This window comes from Sphaeroforma arctica (genome assembly GCF_001186125.1).
Source record: "Sphaeroforma arctica JP610 unplaced genomic scaffold supercont1.47, whole genome shotgun sequence".
Taxonomy (NCBI): domain Eukaryota; class Ichthyosporea; order Ichthyophonida; genus Sphaeroforma; species Sphaeroforma arctica.
This window is the reverse complement of record NW_014040511.1, coordinates 112,664-128,915: the sequence shown is the minus strand read 5'-3', so window position 1 is coordinate 128,915 and position 16,252 is coordinate 112,664. Positions and strand designations below refer to the sequence as shown.

The 16,252-nt window shown below is 42.2% G+C and overlaps 4 protein-coding genes across 4 annotated transcripts; 2 read left to right on the top strand and 2 right to left on the bottom strand.

The window, feature by feature from the left end:
• Positions 1–2,841: 2,841 nt before the first annotated feature.
• Positions 2,842–3,926, top strand: SARC_01224 (hypothetical protein; the record flags this gene model as incomplete). Its single annotated transcript, XM_014305071.1, has 1 exon — positions 2,842–3,926. Exon 1 carries the CDS (start codon positions 2,877–2,879, stop codon positions 3,924–3,926), a length of 1,050 nt encoding a protein of 349 aa, XP_014160546.1. The 5' UTR covers positions 2,842–2,876.
• Positions 3,927–4,068: 142 nt separating this feature from the next.
• Positions 4,069–7,713, bottom strand: SARC_01223 (adenylate kinase 1). The gene is made up of 3 exons (XM_014305070.1): positions 7,513–7,713; positions 6,387–6,577; positions 4,069–4,858 (listed from the first exon to the last, which is right to left on the bottom strand). Exons 1-3 carry the CDS (start codon positions 7,619–7,621, stop codon positions 4,496–4,498), a joined length of 663 nt encoding a protein of 220 aa, XP_014160545.1. The 5' UTR covers positions 7,622–7,713; the 3' UTR covers positions 4,069–4,495.
• Positions 7,714–8,234: 521 nt separating this feature from the next.
• Positions 8,235–10,369, top strand: SARC_01222 (hypothetical protein). Its single transcript, XM_014305069.1, has 3 exons — positions 8,235–8,459; positions 9,385–9,515; positions 9,882–10,369. The coding sequence occupies exons 1-3, from the start codon at positions 8,303–8,305 to the stop codon at positions 9,906–9,908; spliced, it is 315 nt and encodes a 104-aa protein (XP_014160544.1). The 5' UTR covers positions 8,235–8,302; the 3' UTR covers positions 9,909–10,369.
• A 1,355-nt stretch (positions 10,370–11,724) lies between these two features.
• SARC_01221 (hypothetical protein) lies at positions 11,725–12,000 on the bottom strand (the record flags this gene model as incomplete). Its single annotated transcript, XM_014305068.1, has 1 exon — positions 11,725–12,000. One exon carries the CDS (start codon positions 11,998–12,000, stop codon positions 11,725–11,727), a length of 276 nt encoding a protein of 91 aa, XP_014160543.1.
• Positions 12,001–16,252: the final 4,252 nt, after the last annotated feature.

Genomic DNA, 16,252 nt, shown 5'->3' with positions numbered 1-16,252 from the left:
GGGCTTGTCCTATCCAACAGAGCGTGCCATGTGGCTGCGGGTGTGAGGCTAGGGGTGCATTGAGTGCATGTGTGGGGTGTTACTGTAGGGTCACTGGTGCGTATGGCGTACACCTGGCGACCAGATATGGCCAATTATTGATTGGAATAGCTCAGGAATGTCACAAGACACACCCAACTGTATCACGCTAAGCTGTAGTCTGCATCATCCTGTTGCATTTATGGACCGAGTGTGGTGCATTGTTGTATAGTTGTAGGACAAATGGTGTCGCATGACTCGAGAGCATCGTGTAGGAGTCTCCTTGGTGCGTTCAATCTACTACTAGCAGCACCACGTGGACACATGCGCACGCATTCTAACACCTTCTGTACTCGCGGAGCCAATTCAGAGCGCACACATACACACGGTTTGAAACTCCAATGCCAATTCCGTGGAACACAGCTACACTGGACCTGATGAAATTAGTCAGCGACCAACAACCAATCGCACCCGTCTGGTTCATTTGTGGTATCCATACGGCTATGTCAACTTTAGCGTGCCGGGTGCATGTATTGCAACGGCTGGGACAAACATGCCGGTACCTGTCATATCCGCGCACAGGTTCAAGCGCAAGTAGGAGCCACTGACGATACGCCCCGGGCAAGTGCTTTTGAAACTGATGTCGGTGATCGACGGATCATCAGTGGGTGCTTTCACAACAAACGATGGTTGTGTCGTCCTGCCGCGAAACCCCATTTAGGTTTGTGGTATCGAGTTCTGTGCGTATCATTTAGAAGTGACCAGGCATCACATTCAGTACGCAGGGGTGGCCGTGGCCGTGAATCCCACCTGAGCTGTCGAGTTGTACTGATTGAGTACTTGCTAATAGTCCTCTAGTGATATAGGGTATACGATCATGGAACAGCATAGTGTGCTCAAATTAACCATGTAGTGAATTTGAATCGGCTCATATTAAACATTGTCGGGAATCAACCCAGAAATAGAGTTGCAAAACTGTGGGAGTTTAATGTTTCCTCAAAGATATGATGATAGTTGTTTTTCTTGTTTTGAATATTATAGTTGTAAACAACTGAACATCCACTAATAAGGCCAGGGAAGGCCTTAGGCGGCGGCCTCAGCCCCCCACACAGGGATGCCGGGAGGGGGAGTATGTACTGATAAGAAAGATCAAAGCGAGAAAATTTGAACATCTAATACTACGCTGCATAAATCAGAATCGCCAAATTGGCAGGCGACTACGACTGTTGTGACTTTGTGAGTCTTCTTGAATCTGAAATCTTGAGACAGAGGTGTGTCAGACTCAATGAGGCTGTCAGAGTGTCAGACTGTGAGGATTGAGGAGTGTACCACTGGAAAACTCATAACTGGTCACAGACATGCTCGCCCGACGCGAGTTATTTTTTTTAACAATTAACAGGCACATACAGTCATGAGTGTTTTATATTGTTTTTTTTAAAACAGTTTGACTCATGAGACTTGGGAGTCATGCGACTCTTGTTGTATTGTTATGTTAAAAATAGGTGTTCTGGTTGGCAGTGGCTCTCCTACAAATAGAGCCAGTTTTATTTATCGCTATTTATTTTTATTTTTAAGGAGTCCTTGAAAAATGAATATAGTATATACTCCTCTTTTCGGAAAATAGATTAAAAAAACAATCGGCCGCCTCTTGAGTCTGAGTGATGACTGATAAGTCTCGAGTTTCGACTTTCGACTCCCGAGTCTCGAGCGAGTTAGAACCGCTAAATAACTTAAAAATGTATGTACTTGGAACAGAACTTGGACTGTTTTCTTTTACAGATTCACAGATCAAACAGTCTGAGTCTCTCAGATACTGGGATAGTCTCAGTCAGACTCTTCAGTCTTCACTCTCCTGAGTTTCCTCAATCCTCTCTCATCAGTCTTTTACTGCGTCCTCTCCAACTCACTCTCTCTGTCTCCCACTCTCTCTCGCTCTCGCGCTCTCTCGCTCTTCTCTCTCTTCGTCTCTATGTGCGTAGTGGATTCAGTTATAGATTATAGTGTATAGACAATAGAGTGGGTTTGGACTGTTGTGGAGTTGTGTGATGTGTCTGTGTCAGAGTGTGTCTGCGTGTCTCACACTGTGTGACTGTGTGTATGTCTGCACATATTTAGGTCGTACGAGTGTATGACTGCATGTACATATGAGGTGGACTCCTGGTGTTTGGCTGGGGCGCTGGTTTAAAAAATACTAATAAATAGTTTCATATATATTATATTTGTCTTCTTCTTCTGTTTGCTGATGTGTTCATTTATGTGCATACATCATGATTCATAATCATATCATGAGACATGATGTATACAACTATGCATAGTTGCATACTTCATGATTCATAGGCATATCATGAGGCATGATGAATACAACTATGTATAGTTGTATACGGACTTAAAAAGATGGTTCACCGCAGGGCGCAGGCGCATCTCAACTCTCAAGTCATGGCACTGTAAAGTGTAATAGAGCGTGAATCGCAATGATTCGCTCTATTGTTTCAAAACAGGTTTATGTATGTACTGTTCGCATAAATTTTTTATTTACAGAAAGACAAAAGTGTTTCTGTTTTGTTTTTATATAGAAAAACAATATGTGATCATTGGAATCCGGGGGTTATTATTATATTTAATTTTCTTTTGGGCTGGCTATTTTATATCACTTTTGTCCAAATTATTTACAAAGTTCGCAAGTTGTGAAGAGACTCATGTGATCATTGATAAAAAAAAAGCCCTTTGTGTTTCTATGTAGCAAAGTGGCACCTCCGTTATAATCCACTATATAATCTACAATGGTTGCATATACTGTATGCATTCTAATAAATCAATAGCAAACGCCTTTTAATAGTCTTCAAAGAAAAAAATACAAGATGCCATCTAACTCTTCCGATGAGTATAATATGCGCTCGCTCTACGGGGCCAAGTTTCAGCTGGCAGACACCTTTCATCCCAAACAGTATCTGGGATATCGGAATTACAAAGCTTACATTGCCGAAGCCTTCGCGACCTTCTGGTTTCTGTTGATCACCATAGGCACAGTATGCAGTTTCTACGATGCCACGGCCCAGGCATACTTGATCACCAATCCCGCTGCCAGTGATTTCAAGCCTGACTCGGGTATGGTGCTTGCCGTAGCCTTGGCCTTCGGTCTCAGCATTGCTGTGCTAGTGAGCTCTATCAGTCACATCAGTGGTGGTCATATAAACCCTGCTGTAACATTTGCGCTCATGGTAACCGGCCGTATCAATTTAGTGAAAGGAGCCATTTACATTGCTTGCCAGTTGGCTGGTGCAGTCATTGGCGTGTACATGGTTGATGCCCTTTGGCCGGATAACATCACCGATGCTATGGCATTCGGCACCAACGGTCTTTCTGGCAACCTCACAAAAACGCAGGGCGTTTTCCTGGAGTTCTTTGGCACGGCAATTCTCACTTTCACAGTGTTCGGTACTGTTGTAGATCCGAAGGGTTCCTATTTCATTCATCATAACGCGCCATTGACTATTGGATTCTCTGTATTCCTTGCCCACGTGATGCTCATTCCTATGACTGGCTGTGGTATCAATCCAGCACGTAGCTTTGCACCTGCAGTACTTAGCGGAAACTGGGATGACCAGTGGGTCTATTGGGTCGGGCCCATGCTGGGCGGTCCCTTTGGAGCGTTTATGAACTATCTACCGTTCAATTTGTTCGATGAAACTAATAATAAGGAGAACGCCAAGGCTCAGGACGAGGATGCCCCCGACGGAACACAAGGTACTCAAGTAACCCCAAAGACACATCTCCCTGTGAACGTTGATGATAGAGCCAAGGTTAAAAACAGCCACGCGGTCGACATGTCAAATCAGGCTGTGATGACGCACTCAGAGGACAGTGTTGATCGCCGAGGACCGGGAAGACCCCCTGTTTCCACTTGTTAACTTGGGTGGCTGTACACCTTGTATTGGATTATATGGTTGTTTTTTTGACACTACATGTTATATTGACACATTTGTTCTACTGAGCTTTGATAAAATATCAGTAACACAAAATATTATAAAAGGAAATATTTAATAATAAAATGCTGTGGCGAGAGCTACCAGATAATTAATTTACGAAGTTCTACCCTTAAATATATCTGTAAGCTCAACATGCACAAGTGAATTTGTGTTTGGATTAAACTTGGCCCTCGAAAGAACCAGAGAACGGCACACCAGGAACCATTGCGTAGGAGGTAAATGGTAGGTGTCAATCGTCTACGATGCACTGCAACGATACGGACGGCAAAGGGTTATACTAGTAATAAAAACCCCACATATGTTTCCTCAAGTTTATAGAGAGCTCGTTGATACCTTTCACTCGCGGTGATATCTCTTCTACACTCTGAAACTATTTATTTTATTTACCATCAAGAAATAAGTCATTGCAGACTACTTCTGCCACTATAAATCAGTAATTGCTAGTCCGCCTCTTAAACCGCCCTGGTGCAGTCCCACTACTCTTGGCCATTTTACTTCTTGTTAAACATAGCCTGGATTCCGGCCCACACCGCGCTGGGGGGCTTAGAGGCATCCATTGTGCTGAGGATGCCCTTCTTCTCGTAGTAGTTCACCAACGGAGCGGTCTGCTCATGGTACGTCGCCAGACGGCTCTTCAGGGTGTTCTCGTTATCATCTGAGCGTTGCACCAGTGGCTCGCCCGTGATATCGTCGGTCATGGGCTGCTTGGGGGGGTTGAACTCCACGTGGTATGACCGGCCACTGGCGGGGTGAACAAGACGTCCGGTGATACGACGCACCAGCAGTGAGTCGTCGATGCGCAGCTCAATCACAGCGTTAAGCGGAGTCTTGCGCTCATCCAGCATGGTGTCCAGCTGTGTTGTGTGGGAGTGGTGGTGTTAATAGGGGGCCAAGAAGAGATATGCACGTGCTGTACAAAGAACCGGACTCAGAAGAATATGCAAAGACTCTCAAGGGGGAAGCAAGCGTAACAACTGACGCTTTGGACAAGGTACAAGATCGTGTTTAGTGAACTCTAAAATCAACTGGTCATGCATCCCGAACAGAAGAACAATAAACGAGGCTGTGGTATCACATGTATAACATATTATGTACAAGTGTGCAAGCAGTAGCACAAATGCACCTCGCCTAGAGACGCCTCGCCTTTGCAATATGAAGGAACCATGCATTGCATGCTTAAGACACATAAGCACGACGCGTGAGGGGCACAGTGGTTCATTCATGGGCTCAAGGTGCGACAGCTTTGCTTCCATAGGACAAAACTACTGTACAATGACACAAAAATATATCCATATATAGATATGGGTATGCACATACACATATTAGTTTATGCCCTCATTGGTTTAATACAACTCACAAAATTTCAGATTTGGATGCGAAGGAGGTTGAAGCGCACCAGCTGTATAGTACAAAAGTACGCGTGTAATTCTACGCCCATACATTCCTTCTACCAGAGCCAGGGAGAAACAGCCAGACAAAACTTGCTCGATTAAATGTCTCCCCATCGTAGAATCGTAAATAACTGGGCATACCTGTTCTTAACCATCACCCACTAACAGGAATGCCTTGGTATGATCTTATACGACTCTAAGCTGATTCTATGCTAATCACTTCAGATACGAAGTACATACACTGTCCCCGTTTTGTAAACTAGTAGTACAGCGGAATATCTAAAAAAAACATGGTACAATGAGAGTCCATGCAACATACATTTATTGCTATCAAGTGAGTCGAGATCATGCGCCAGTATCACTACAAAATAAGTACACTTGACTACCACTTATTGGTATGGATATAGGTGCAACACACGTAGATATGTTGACTTCCTGCGCACACAACATAAGAAACGCGTATGTATGAAACAGTCGTGTCTCACTGTACAGCTACTCAAGTATGAAGGTACTACTACAATATCACAACCACACAACGTAAGATCCGTGTACGTTTTTATATATACGCGACTTAATATATATATATATATATATATATATATATATATATATTAGTATACATTTTAAATATATATACACATATACACATATACATACATATACATACATATACATATACACATATACATATACATATATATATATATTACTACTACCACACAGCCACACCCGAGTTTATATATATACATATATATATATATATATATATTTATATATATATATTATATATATATATATATATATATATATATATATATATATATATATATATATATATATATATATATATATATATCGATATATCTATCTCTATCTCTATCTCTATAGACTTCATATATATATAATATTGAGACGGCTCATGGCGTTGATAAACCCATGTCGGTACACATCGACTTGTAATTCAACACCTACATTATTCCCCAATACACACCTTTGCAGCCTGTGTGAGCGAACGAGGGAAACCGTCCAGAATGAAACCCTTCGCGCAATCGGGGCGTTTGAGAGCCTCATCGATCAAACCCACAATGATTTCGTCACTGACCAGCTTGCCTGCGTCCATAACCTTCTTAGCCTCTTGTCCCATGGGCGAACCGGTCTTTACAGCAGCGCGAAGCATATCACCTGCGGATGACAAGGGTGTTAATAGCTATATATGCGTAGAATGCACTAGATCCAGACTCTGAGATAGATGCTCATTGTAGTTGCCGTTCACACGAGGATTACGTTACTCATAAAGTCCTTCTGAAAGGATACCTATCGTGCAATGTCCAGTGTGACCTCAATTATACCGGGACATACGGTAGCGAGAAGCTCAGAGGCTGTGTGTTCCACACATACGTTCTTATTCTGCTGTACAATTTCGAATTGAATCACATTCAAATCCGAGTGACATCAGATATGTACGATTATGGTGTGGTTGGCACCCTCCTGTGCGTGAATATGGGTGTACATGTTCCTACCATATTATCGCACGTATATGAAGCTGCATATAAGCCCATAGGGTTGTATATGCATGTTCCACATGGAAGGAGCTGCTGATGATCAGGTAGTAGGGAGCTTTGATTCAACAGCTGCGGTATACAAGTACAACACATACAAAAATAATGACGAAAAAAAGTATGCAAATGCATTTACTACAAGTAGAATCGGAATAGAGCCAAGTACACGAGTCAAGATGATGTTATATATAATATACCGGTTCATTGTGTAGACATATTCTTCACGATTGAGGTCTGAATGAAAACAGTCGCCGTACAGTACTATACGATGGTACACTTTGAGATCGGTAACAATTTTAGAAACAACGCTCGCACTTTATAACTCGAGAGCTCAAACCTAAACCCTGTTTCATAACTTAAACTTCACCTACAACTTGGACATATACAACCTAAATCACCTCGTAACTTCGTCACATACAACTATATATTTTAAAAATATTCATTTTACAACTTGATGATTTACACCTTAAATGAATATAAATCTATCACTCCACAACTCAGATCACTTATAACTTCAAACTAAGCATACTCATGCTCGCGCATGAGATAAGAAATTACCTGTGGCTAGATGACAGATGTTGTATGCCTTTTGCAGGTTAGGGGCTTGGGTACCCTTACCACTGCCGGGAGCACCCAGGAGAACAACGCGAACACCTTCAGCTGACATGATTGTATATGTATATGTGAAGTAAGAGAACTAAGCGTACATACTATGCATGTGGTTCGTTTATATCCATATTCTCAGGCCGTCCATTCTACCGCCATAGTGTTGTCAGAAAGTAAATAAACAGTACAACAGCTGCAGCCTGCAGTGTGATCGACCCCGGAATGACGGAGACTTGGACACATTCGGGCCGGCGGAAATGCCTTTTTTGAGTATTCTTTTATTTAAAGCATAAATGTACTATACGTAAAATAACCCTACAAGCCTGATTATAGGATTAGGGTAAAACCTTGCCGTACGTTTTGTGATTTGACTGAAAACGTACAGAGGCCTTTGTTGGCTCTAAATTTGGCAATAGGTATTCTCAAAAAAAATATTATATTGCCGTTTTATTGGTTGCTGCAACTACTTAAAACTTGAATATGCCGGCAGAAAAGCTCTGGTAAAACCTAGGTTTTAAATACTTTTCCTAAACTGTTTTATCAGTATTCTTGATTTTTACAATCTCTGGCTTCGGAGGCATAGTTTCCGTATACTCCACTGCTATTGGTGAGTAATTGCTTGACACAAAATACATTATGTTGTTGGGAACACTTGTTATATATTATTTACATGCCGATCGACGGATATCAAAAGACTTTATTTATATAGATTGTACAATATTTACGTATATAGTATTAGTTTATGCCGATGTGCCAGAAGGCAAATAAGTACATAGTGTATATCAGGACCGGTAAAAGATCAGTTTCACACACTAAAGCAAAGAAATATCTCTCAAAACACTCAAAGGTCATCAGAGCCGCAGCACCAGACAAGATGGCTGGAACCCCGAATGAATTCAGTATGTGCTGATACTCGTTCTCCAAGTCGAGTTCGATTGCTTTACATCTTTTTGTTTCCCACAGATGTTCTAGGTATATTTATAGATGTATATCGCCATATTTCGATATATTATCATCCATCAAATGTTGTAAAGCCATACATACAGCAGAGGTTGAATAATCAACTCTCGTACGCAAACAAGTTAGTTCTGGCTTATTCTTGCTTTTTGTGCTCTATAGTCTGAAACAACAGATAGGTGAAATGCACATAAATTTTGAGTGCTGTGACTGTGTAAGATATAAGATTTGAATAACCTTGAAAGGTGTATCAATGATTTTTCATCAAACTATTGGATTGTGTGTAGAGGTATTACACTAAGATTACGCGACGCTTCGCAACCCACCACTGGTGTTACGACGGCCATACCCTCAGCAGATATAGTATACCTTATCTATTGTAGCGCATGTCCGTATCTTGTCGTTACGATATATATATATATATATATATATATATATATATATATATTATAGTATAGTTATTATATATATAGTATATATATATATATATATGTATATATATGTATATATATATATATATATATATATATGTGTGTGTGTGTATATATGTGTATGTGTATGTATATACATATGTATGTACGTATGTATGTATGTATGTATGTATATATCTATATATATATGTATGTATATACAATATATATATATATGTATCATAGTATATATATATATATGTCTATGTATGTATAACTATATTTTTCTATGTATATATGTATATTTGTATGTATAGTTATATATATGTGTCTATATGCATGCATATATATATATATATCTTTAAATCTTGATATATGTCTCTTAATATATATATAATTACTTTCTAATTGTAGACACGTACGCAATAGCTAACATATGTTGTCTGTGCACTTACAGTATGCGTACACTGCAGGAAGCAAGTACCTGTCTCAGAAGAACAGTACAAGGAGTGGCACGGCAAGACTCAGATCATGGGCACTCGCAAGGGAGAGGTCAAGTGTCCACACTGCGATCGATACTTCTATCCCGTATGTGACTAGTTTGTCATATGTCCGTATGTGGCTAATTTGTCATATATTTGCATGTGTGAGCTGTTGGTGTTTCCTTATATTATGCACATACATGTATACTTTGTAGGGGTATCATCTCTGACGTAAATTTATGATATCGAGAGTGTTTACAAACTGTAACTATCTCAGTCTGACTGAGTGGTGTACATTATATGCTGTATATCATTAGAATGACGTTTTAGCTGCCTTCTAGGAGCTGATGCATGCACGTGCCATGCGATATTTAACTTACTTGTATGCGACATGTTTTTATCTATGCTCTGATCTCTCCAACGACCACAAAGTACTCGAAACAAATATCTCAAACGTCAATTCGTAATGCAGGGCAATCAACTATGCGTCGTCATGTGAGGACACCCATGCAATTTAAAATTCTTGCGATGCTAATAGCCTATGAATACATCGACTCATTAATATAATTGACGGAAGTATCGAGAACAACGTACGAATGCTGTGCCTGAAGGCTCGACTGTCCAAGCCCTGTATCGCATCCTCACATGCTTGAGGATAAGACTATCCGGTACATAGAGCGGGATTGAATTCCCTTTTGTATATCTGCATATCACACGCCAGTCTCGTTGACATGCACTGCCCCCCAACACAGTGCATATGTGTATGCCGAGGCCGTTTGTTAGTTAGTTGTGGTTGCTATAGCAACCATCTCAGTGGGGATAAGATGGGACTAGCGCATGCAAACGAGGCATGCACATGTTCTTGCTACGCTTACTACGCCTCAGTATGGATACGATATTGAACATATACTACGAGTACAATAAACATAATATATATATATATATATTGCTAGAACGAGATTGAATTCCTTTTGGTATATATACATATCACAAGTCAGTCTCGTCGACATGCAATGGCGCCCAACACAGTGCGCGTGTATATACAGAGGTCGTTTGTTAGTTAGTTGTGGTTGCCATAGCAATCATCTCGATGTGGGCAAAATGGGACTAGCGCGTGCGAACGAGGCAGGCACATTTGATTGTTATGCATACCACGACTCAGTATGGATATGATATTGAATATATATATTTATATATATATATGTGTGTGTGTGTGTGTGTGTGTGTGTACATATATTTATATATATAGATATATATATATGTGTGTGTGTGTGTGTGTGTATATATGTCTGTGTCTGTGTCTGTCTGTGTCTGTCTGTGTTGATAGAATGAGATTGAATTCACCTTGGTATATCTGCATATCAGAAATCAGTCTCGTCGATATGCAATGCCGCCCAACACAGTGCGTGTGTGTCTGCCAAGGTCCTTTGTTGCTTGGTTGGCCATACGATCGAGGTATGCACATGCGCCTACTACAACTCAGTGTATCGAATATGCGCTATGAATCTCCAAATACGATCCCGCTTTCCTTGACGTCACCGCGTACTTTCACATCTAGCACCACCGTATCATCCGTGAATACAGAGGGGTCGGTGGGTTTTAATATGAGCTATGCGCATAATCATTGATGGTTTTGATTGCATAGAACCCAGCCAGATTAGTTGCTGGGTCTCCCCCTTTAGTAGCCCCATACTGTGGACTGTAGCAGAGCTCACTCTCTGCTGAGTCGTACCCTGTGGCTCCCTTCTGTAGCGTATGTAATAACTATGGTATAAAGCCATATGACTTGTTAAACTATGATTGTAGTCTAACAACCTCTTCCAGATCATTCTATCAAAGAACACGCAGTCATTCAAGAATGAATTCGACACAATTGAACAGTGCGTCAATTCTTCTCTCGGCGCTTTGCGTACCAATTGCTTGCGCCCCTTAACAACATACCCTCAGACATAGAGAAAACACCTTTATACGTATATGATGTGAGGATGGGTAGTACTCGAATTGGTCCAGGGGTGTGGGGGAAGGGGGGGGGGGGGTAAAGGTACACAGCGTCAATGTCTTTGGTCTTGATCTTTTCTGAGGATACCATTGCCTTCACTGCTAGCTCTGACATGGCCACCTGTGCGTCCATAATCTCACACACTCCAGCACCTTGGATTCCTCTGAAGTTGCTTTTGCGTTCACAGACCGCGTCAGGCCACTCGCTGTTATCGATTAGCGGGCGCAGCCATATAGAACGGCATTTTTTTCTTCGTGATAACATCATATTTCTCACATACATCTCCTACAGCATGTACACTCGTATTCGATGTAGTCTAATGGTCATCTACCGCAACGTATCCCGATTTTATCCCTGCAAGCTCGACATCCACGGCCAGTTTGTTGACCGGTCTCACACCAATAGCCAAGATTACAATGCCTGCATCAACTTTACTCTCGTTAGCCGTCCGTACAAGTAGAACACTGCCATCAGCCTGCTCAACGCCTGCAACATCATCCCCATGAATCAGGTCAAAGTTAGCCTTCTCCACTACCTGCGCAGCGTTTATTGCCATTTCGTTGTGCATCGGTGGCCTCACTTGATTTGCCATGCTAAGTATAATCTCTATGAGTCCAAGGATATGCAGATTTCGGCCATCTCAACCCCTATAAATCCGCCGCCGATGATCGTCACAGTTTTTACTTCGTGTGCGTTTTAAGCCACGAACCGACTACCTCAGTATCGGGCACAGCTCTGATGGTGAAGATACCCGGGAGACTTTACACAGGAAAAGGTTGGAATTCTGGATGATCGTTTGGTTGCAATACGAGTGTATCGTATGCACTCTCTCACTCACCATCAGGGTGAACAACAACTAGGGTCTTCCTGCTTTTATCGAAGTACAATACCTTCGTGCTGATAAATAAGTTTCTATTGTAATTGCGCTTCAAACTCTTCCGAATTTGTAAGAAATAGTTCTGATTGATCATTGACAATGCCTCCGATATAATAGGGTAGTCTACAATTGGCGAAAGAACGTATTGCCCTTGCTCGTGCACGTTACTAGTTACGTTCTCGTCGTTTTTACTCAGTCTCGCAGATACTCTCGCGCCCCCAGCTACGCTACCAATGATAGCGACTGTTTTGCTAGTCCTATCTGTGGTGGAGGGCACAATGAGCGAGTTTTGATCCCCTTCTGTCAATGATGAACTTGTGTGTTATTGCAGTGTACGAATAGTATTGTTCGTTTCTATTTGCAAATATTGTGTCGAAGAGGATTAGTTCTCGATGATTTTGTACCAAATGATCTCCGCTCCTTCTATCACAGCTACCTGTACAATTGAGCTATATACTTTTTAGTTGCCTTTGACAGATGCAAAGAATAGATTTGCCAATTACCACTCTAGTTGATTATACAATCAGTATCTAAGCCATCATGCAATTGCACTAGATGGCAAGGGGCTTGAGATATGGCTCAAATCACAAATGGGATTGTGTATGGAAGAATTGAATCAATCAATACAGTCCCGAAGTTCAAGTCTATAAAAACAATAAACATATGGCTGAAATAGCTTGAACAGTTCTAAATATTTAAGTTTTCGTGATATTTGGATAACACAAGACAGTTGGCGGTGCCAATACGTATGACCATCGATTGGCGATTTTACACTGGTGACCAACTACAGACCCTTTAGTTCTTCCAACTGCGCCCATCTAGGGCAAATGAGATATTCCTGCATAAACTATACATGGAATGTTGTGTATCTTGTATGAGTAACCAATTTAGCGGATCAGTTGAAACACGGAGGACCACTATAGCGGCGCTTCTGTCTACGTGTCATTGTCCTAAGAGCCATCCATTGGGGAAAATCCGCGAGATGATAAACCACCCCAGCCTTTTCAGACGCAAGGTGTAGGGGAAAAAGCCATCCCATCAACCACAGCCGGGGCGTTTGGTACGACATGGCACATCGACTAGTATTACCACGCACACAACGAGTGCAGAGGGGTGTAATCACATTTTGTGAAGAGACATGAGCACCGGTTGGAGTAGGCGAAGAGTTTCGCAGAACAACAGATAGCACCAGGGGGGAGAGGCTAAGACAATTGATACTATATGCGGATATCCCTCTCATGGCGCGAGAATTTACAGACTGGTGTACTTTGAAGAACATCAGGGTTCATCAGGCCAATGGGTTGCTGGAAGTTTACTGCCGCACATGCAATGGTGGTTGGCCAAGTACCTGCCGTAGGACCAGGAGGCGACTTGGCCGGATGCGGTTGATACTATCTCGGCATACAACGCACAAGGTCGTTTGCGGCAGGAATGACGCAATACACATTGGCAACTAACGGTCCCGTGTTTTCTCACCATGCGGGCGCGAGCTACATATATCACGGACCTGGTAGAGATTCTGCGAATGTTGGAGCCAGAACCGGCAGACCTTGACGTCAGGGCGTGGGCTATGGAAGATGGAGCCCGGCTAGAATAAGCAAGGGATATCAATAGATGGCTAATGAACATGTCAATACTTAATGTAGGACGAGTGGTCATGTTTCAGCCAGCGAGGAGTCCACATAAATTATACAATGCGGAATACGTAGGACCAGAGGATATCGTGGGTTTTAACCAACTATATACCATATCGTGAGGATGAGAGCGACCTGAAAGCTATATCGAGTGCAGACATGAGAGCATATCGCGTACCGCCAGAGAGGGGGCAAGCAAAGAGCTGTTGAATGGGGCAGTGTATACCAGCTGGCTGTTGTACGAGAGTCCTCTTGAGGACGCGCCGATAGAAGAGAGAAATGATATGGCAGAAGTTCTTACGACGTGCCCGGATGCGGCGCCATGGTAGGTTGCCATTGATATCTATCTGTGGAAGAATCATATGGGACAATGCTATATAAGCTACATCATAGGCTGTTGTCCCGCAACTGTGAGTGCCCGTTCTTCCGATTCCGTACGTGACGGCACCACGTCCTGGTGACTCAACACCGAACGAGCAAAAAAAGCAATCCGAGCGACTTACGTTCTTCTCATCACCCTGGTGGTCTGTTTCCACACTGATTCGCGCATGGACAATTCTTGTTCACAGTTCTCGCGAGCGCACTCCACTTGTTGGTCTTTGTGTGCCTTTCTCTATGAATCTTGACATCTTTCATAGCACACTCCTGAGACCGTCGTCATCCGCTGTATCCTCCTATACCCGTTCTGGCTCGCACGCCCTCGCGCTCGTGACTACTGCCATGTACGGGATGATAGAACCCAGGAGATTAAGGACCCCATACAAGTTGGACTGGAAACTCAAGTGCTTATACAACGATTCCCTCCGGTTGCTCTGAAATAGTCCATTTAAGGTACATCCCTACGATGATGACTTCAATGTATTTCCGGTATAACCGAAAAACGTATCCTCCTCAGGTGGTACTACAATCGGCGCATCTCCCAACATGGCACAAAAGGTTTGGGAACGACGTCGCGCCAGACCATACTTGGACCGCACTGCCGTGTCCGCACTTCTAAAAGAAGCGAGAAGCTGTGAAAACTTATATACCTCTTCCCATGGCGCTCTCACCAAGAAGATACCTTGTGTACACGCCGCCTCCCCCAGGTTGCCCTACCTGGTTCATCAGAGAATTATTATGGAAAATATTCCTTGTACTTATTGGTGAACAAGTACATTTTTAGACCTGGCAACCGTTCCTTTGCTCTGGTCATCTACTTCGGATACATCCTGTGCGCCTGGCGCTTCCGTGTAACCAGCACCGCATCTTTGGCTTGGTCATCTTTGTCCGGTTCATACGGCACAGACAACATCAGTAGTGCGTCAACTGACTCTCACTGTTCCAGTGGCCATCCAAAAGCCGCCCTACGTTTCACCGGAAAAAAAACGCCGAATCCACAACGTTCGGTCCGAGCCGTGACGGACAGTTATATGTTTAAAGGCCCAGAAATATACTTGACACTCATCGCTGTTTTACATTCAAAGTGTCCGGAGGTAACGGCATACCCCGGAGCTTGTTCTCCAAGTGTTTGTGGTCACTGTGTCTATGGAACGGAAAATCTGCCCACATGACCATGAACGACGCCTTATGTACCTATGTAAGTTTCGGTCTATCAAGGCGATATCAACGCCTTAGAGTAATTAAACACTTAGGTTAAGTCAATGTAAATAAATTCAATGTAATTAAATTATATGTAAATAACCGAAATGAGTCTTTTAGTAAAGTTAGATATGCCTCGTGAAAACAGCAACACTCTGAGGGATTGTGAGACTGAGACATTGCCTATATATAATCCTCTCAGTACTGTTTTCGCCGAAGGGATTTTATTTAGTGTTTCGTTGTCGCTCTAATAGAAGCCATGGTATGTTTCGTTGGGGCGAATCCGAGAGACTCATAAAATCCTATCTTTAGAAAAAAAGAATAGAAAAAAGGAAAATACCCTTGATATCCATAGTTATTGCATTAACCAATTACTTGCCACTTATCAAGAATTACCGACTTGGCCTTCATCAGACTGGCACATCTGGTTGGCTGAACGGAGGATAAACTAAGCAACGCTAATAGTATTTAGAAACCTATGTTCGGTTGAGCCATCTCGCTACCGAAGTATTCAGATATAAATAGATTTGGAAAGTAAATATAGTTCGATTAATAGAACCAGACCAAATCTTAAATTTGGTAATTTAATGGGGCCTTTTAATGGCCTTGTCCAAATATCTGATATGTAAAATGGGATAGCTATTAATTAATAAAACCGATAAAAACCATTTAAAGAATACTGAGTTTACGTACTTTTAAGAGTACGTTTTACGTACTATTAAGAGTACGTTTAAATTACAAGATTCTAATGTGGA

Bases quoted from the DNA above. Each gene is read 5' to 3' on its own strand.
- SARC_01223 (XM_014305070.1), bottom strand. From the start codon at position 7,621: ATGTCAGCTGAAGGTGTTCGCGTTGTTCTCCTGGGTGCTCCCGGCAGT. The intron at 6,578-7,512 runs GTAATTTCTTAT...TGTCATCCGCAG, and splicing joins CATCTGTCATCTAGCCACAG to GTGATATGCTTCGCGCTGCT. The intron at 4,859-6,386 runs GTGTGTATTGGG...CACACAACACAG, and splicing joins CGCTCACACAGGCTGCAAAG to CTGGACACCATGCTGGATGA.
- SARC_01222 (XM_014305069.1), top strand. From the start codon at position 8,303: ATGCCGATGTGCCAGAAGGCAAATAAGTACATAGTGTATATCAGGACC. The intron at 8,460-9,384 runs GTATGTGCTGAT...GTGCACTTACAG, and splicing joins TGGAACCCCGAATGAATTCA to TATGCGTACACTGCAGGAAG. The intron at 9,516-9,881 runs GTATGTGACTAG...TTCGTAATGCAG, and splicing joins GCGATCGATACTTCTATCCC to GGCAATCAACTATGCGTCGT.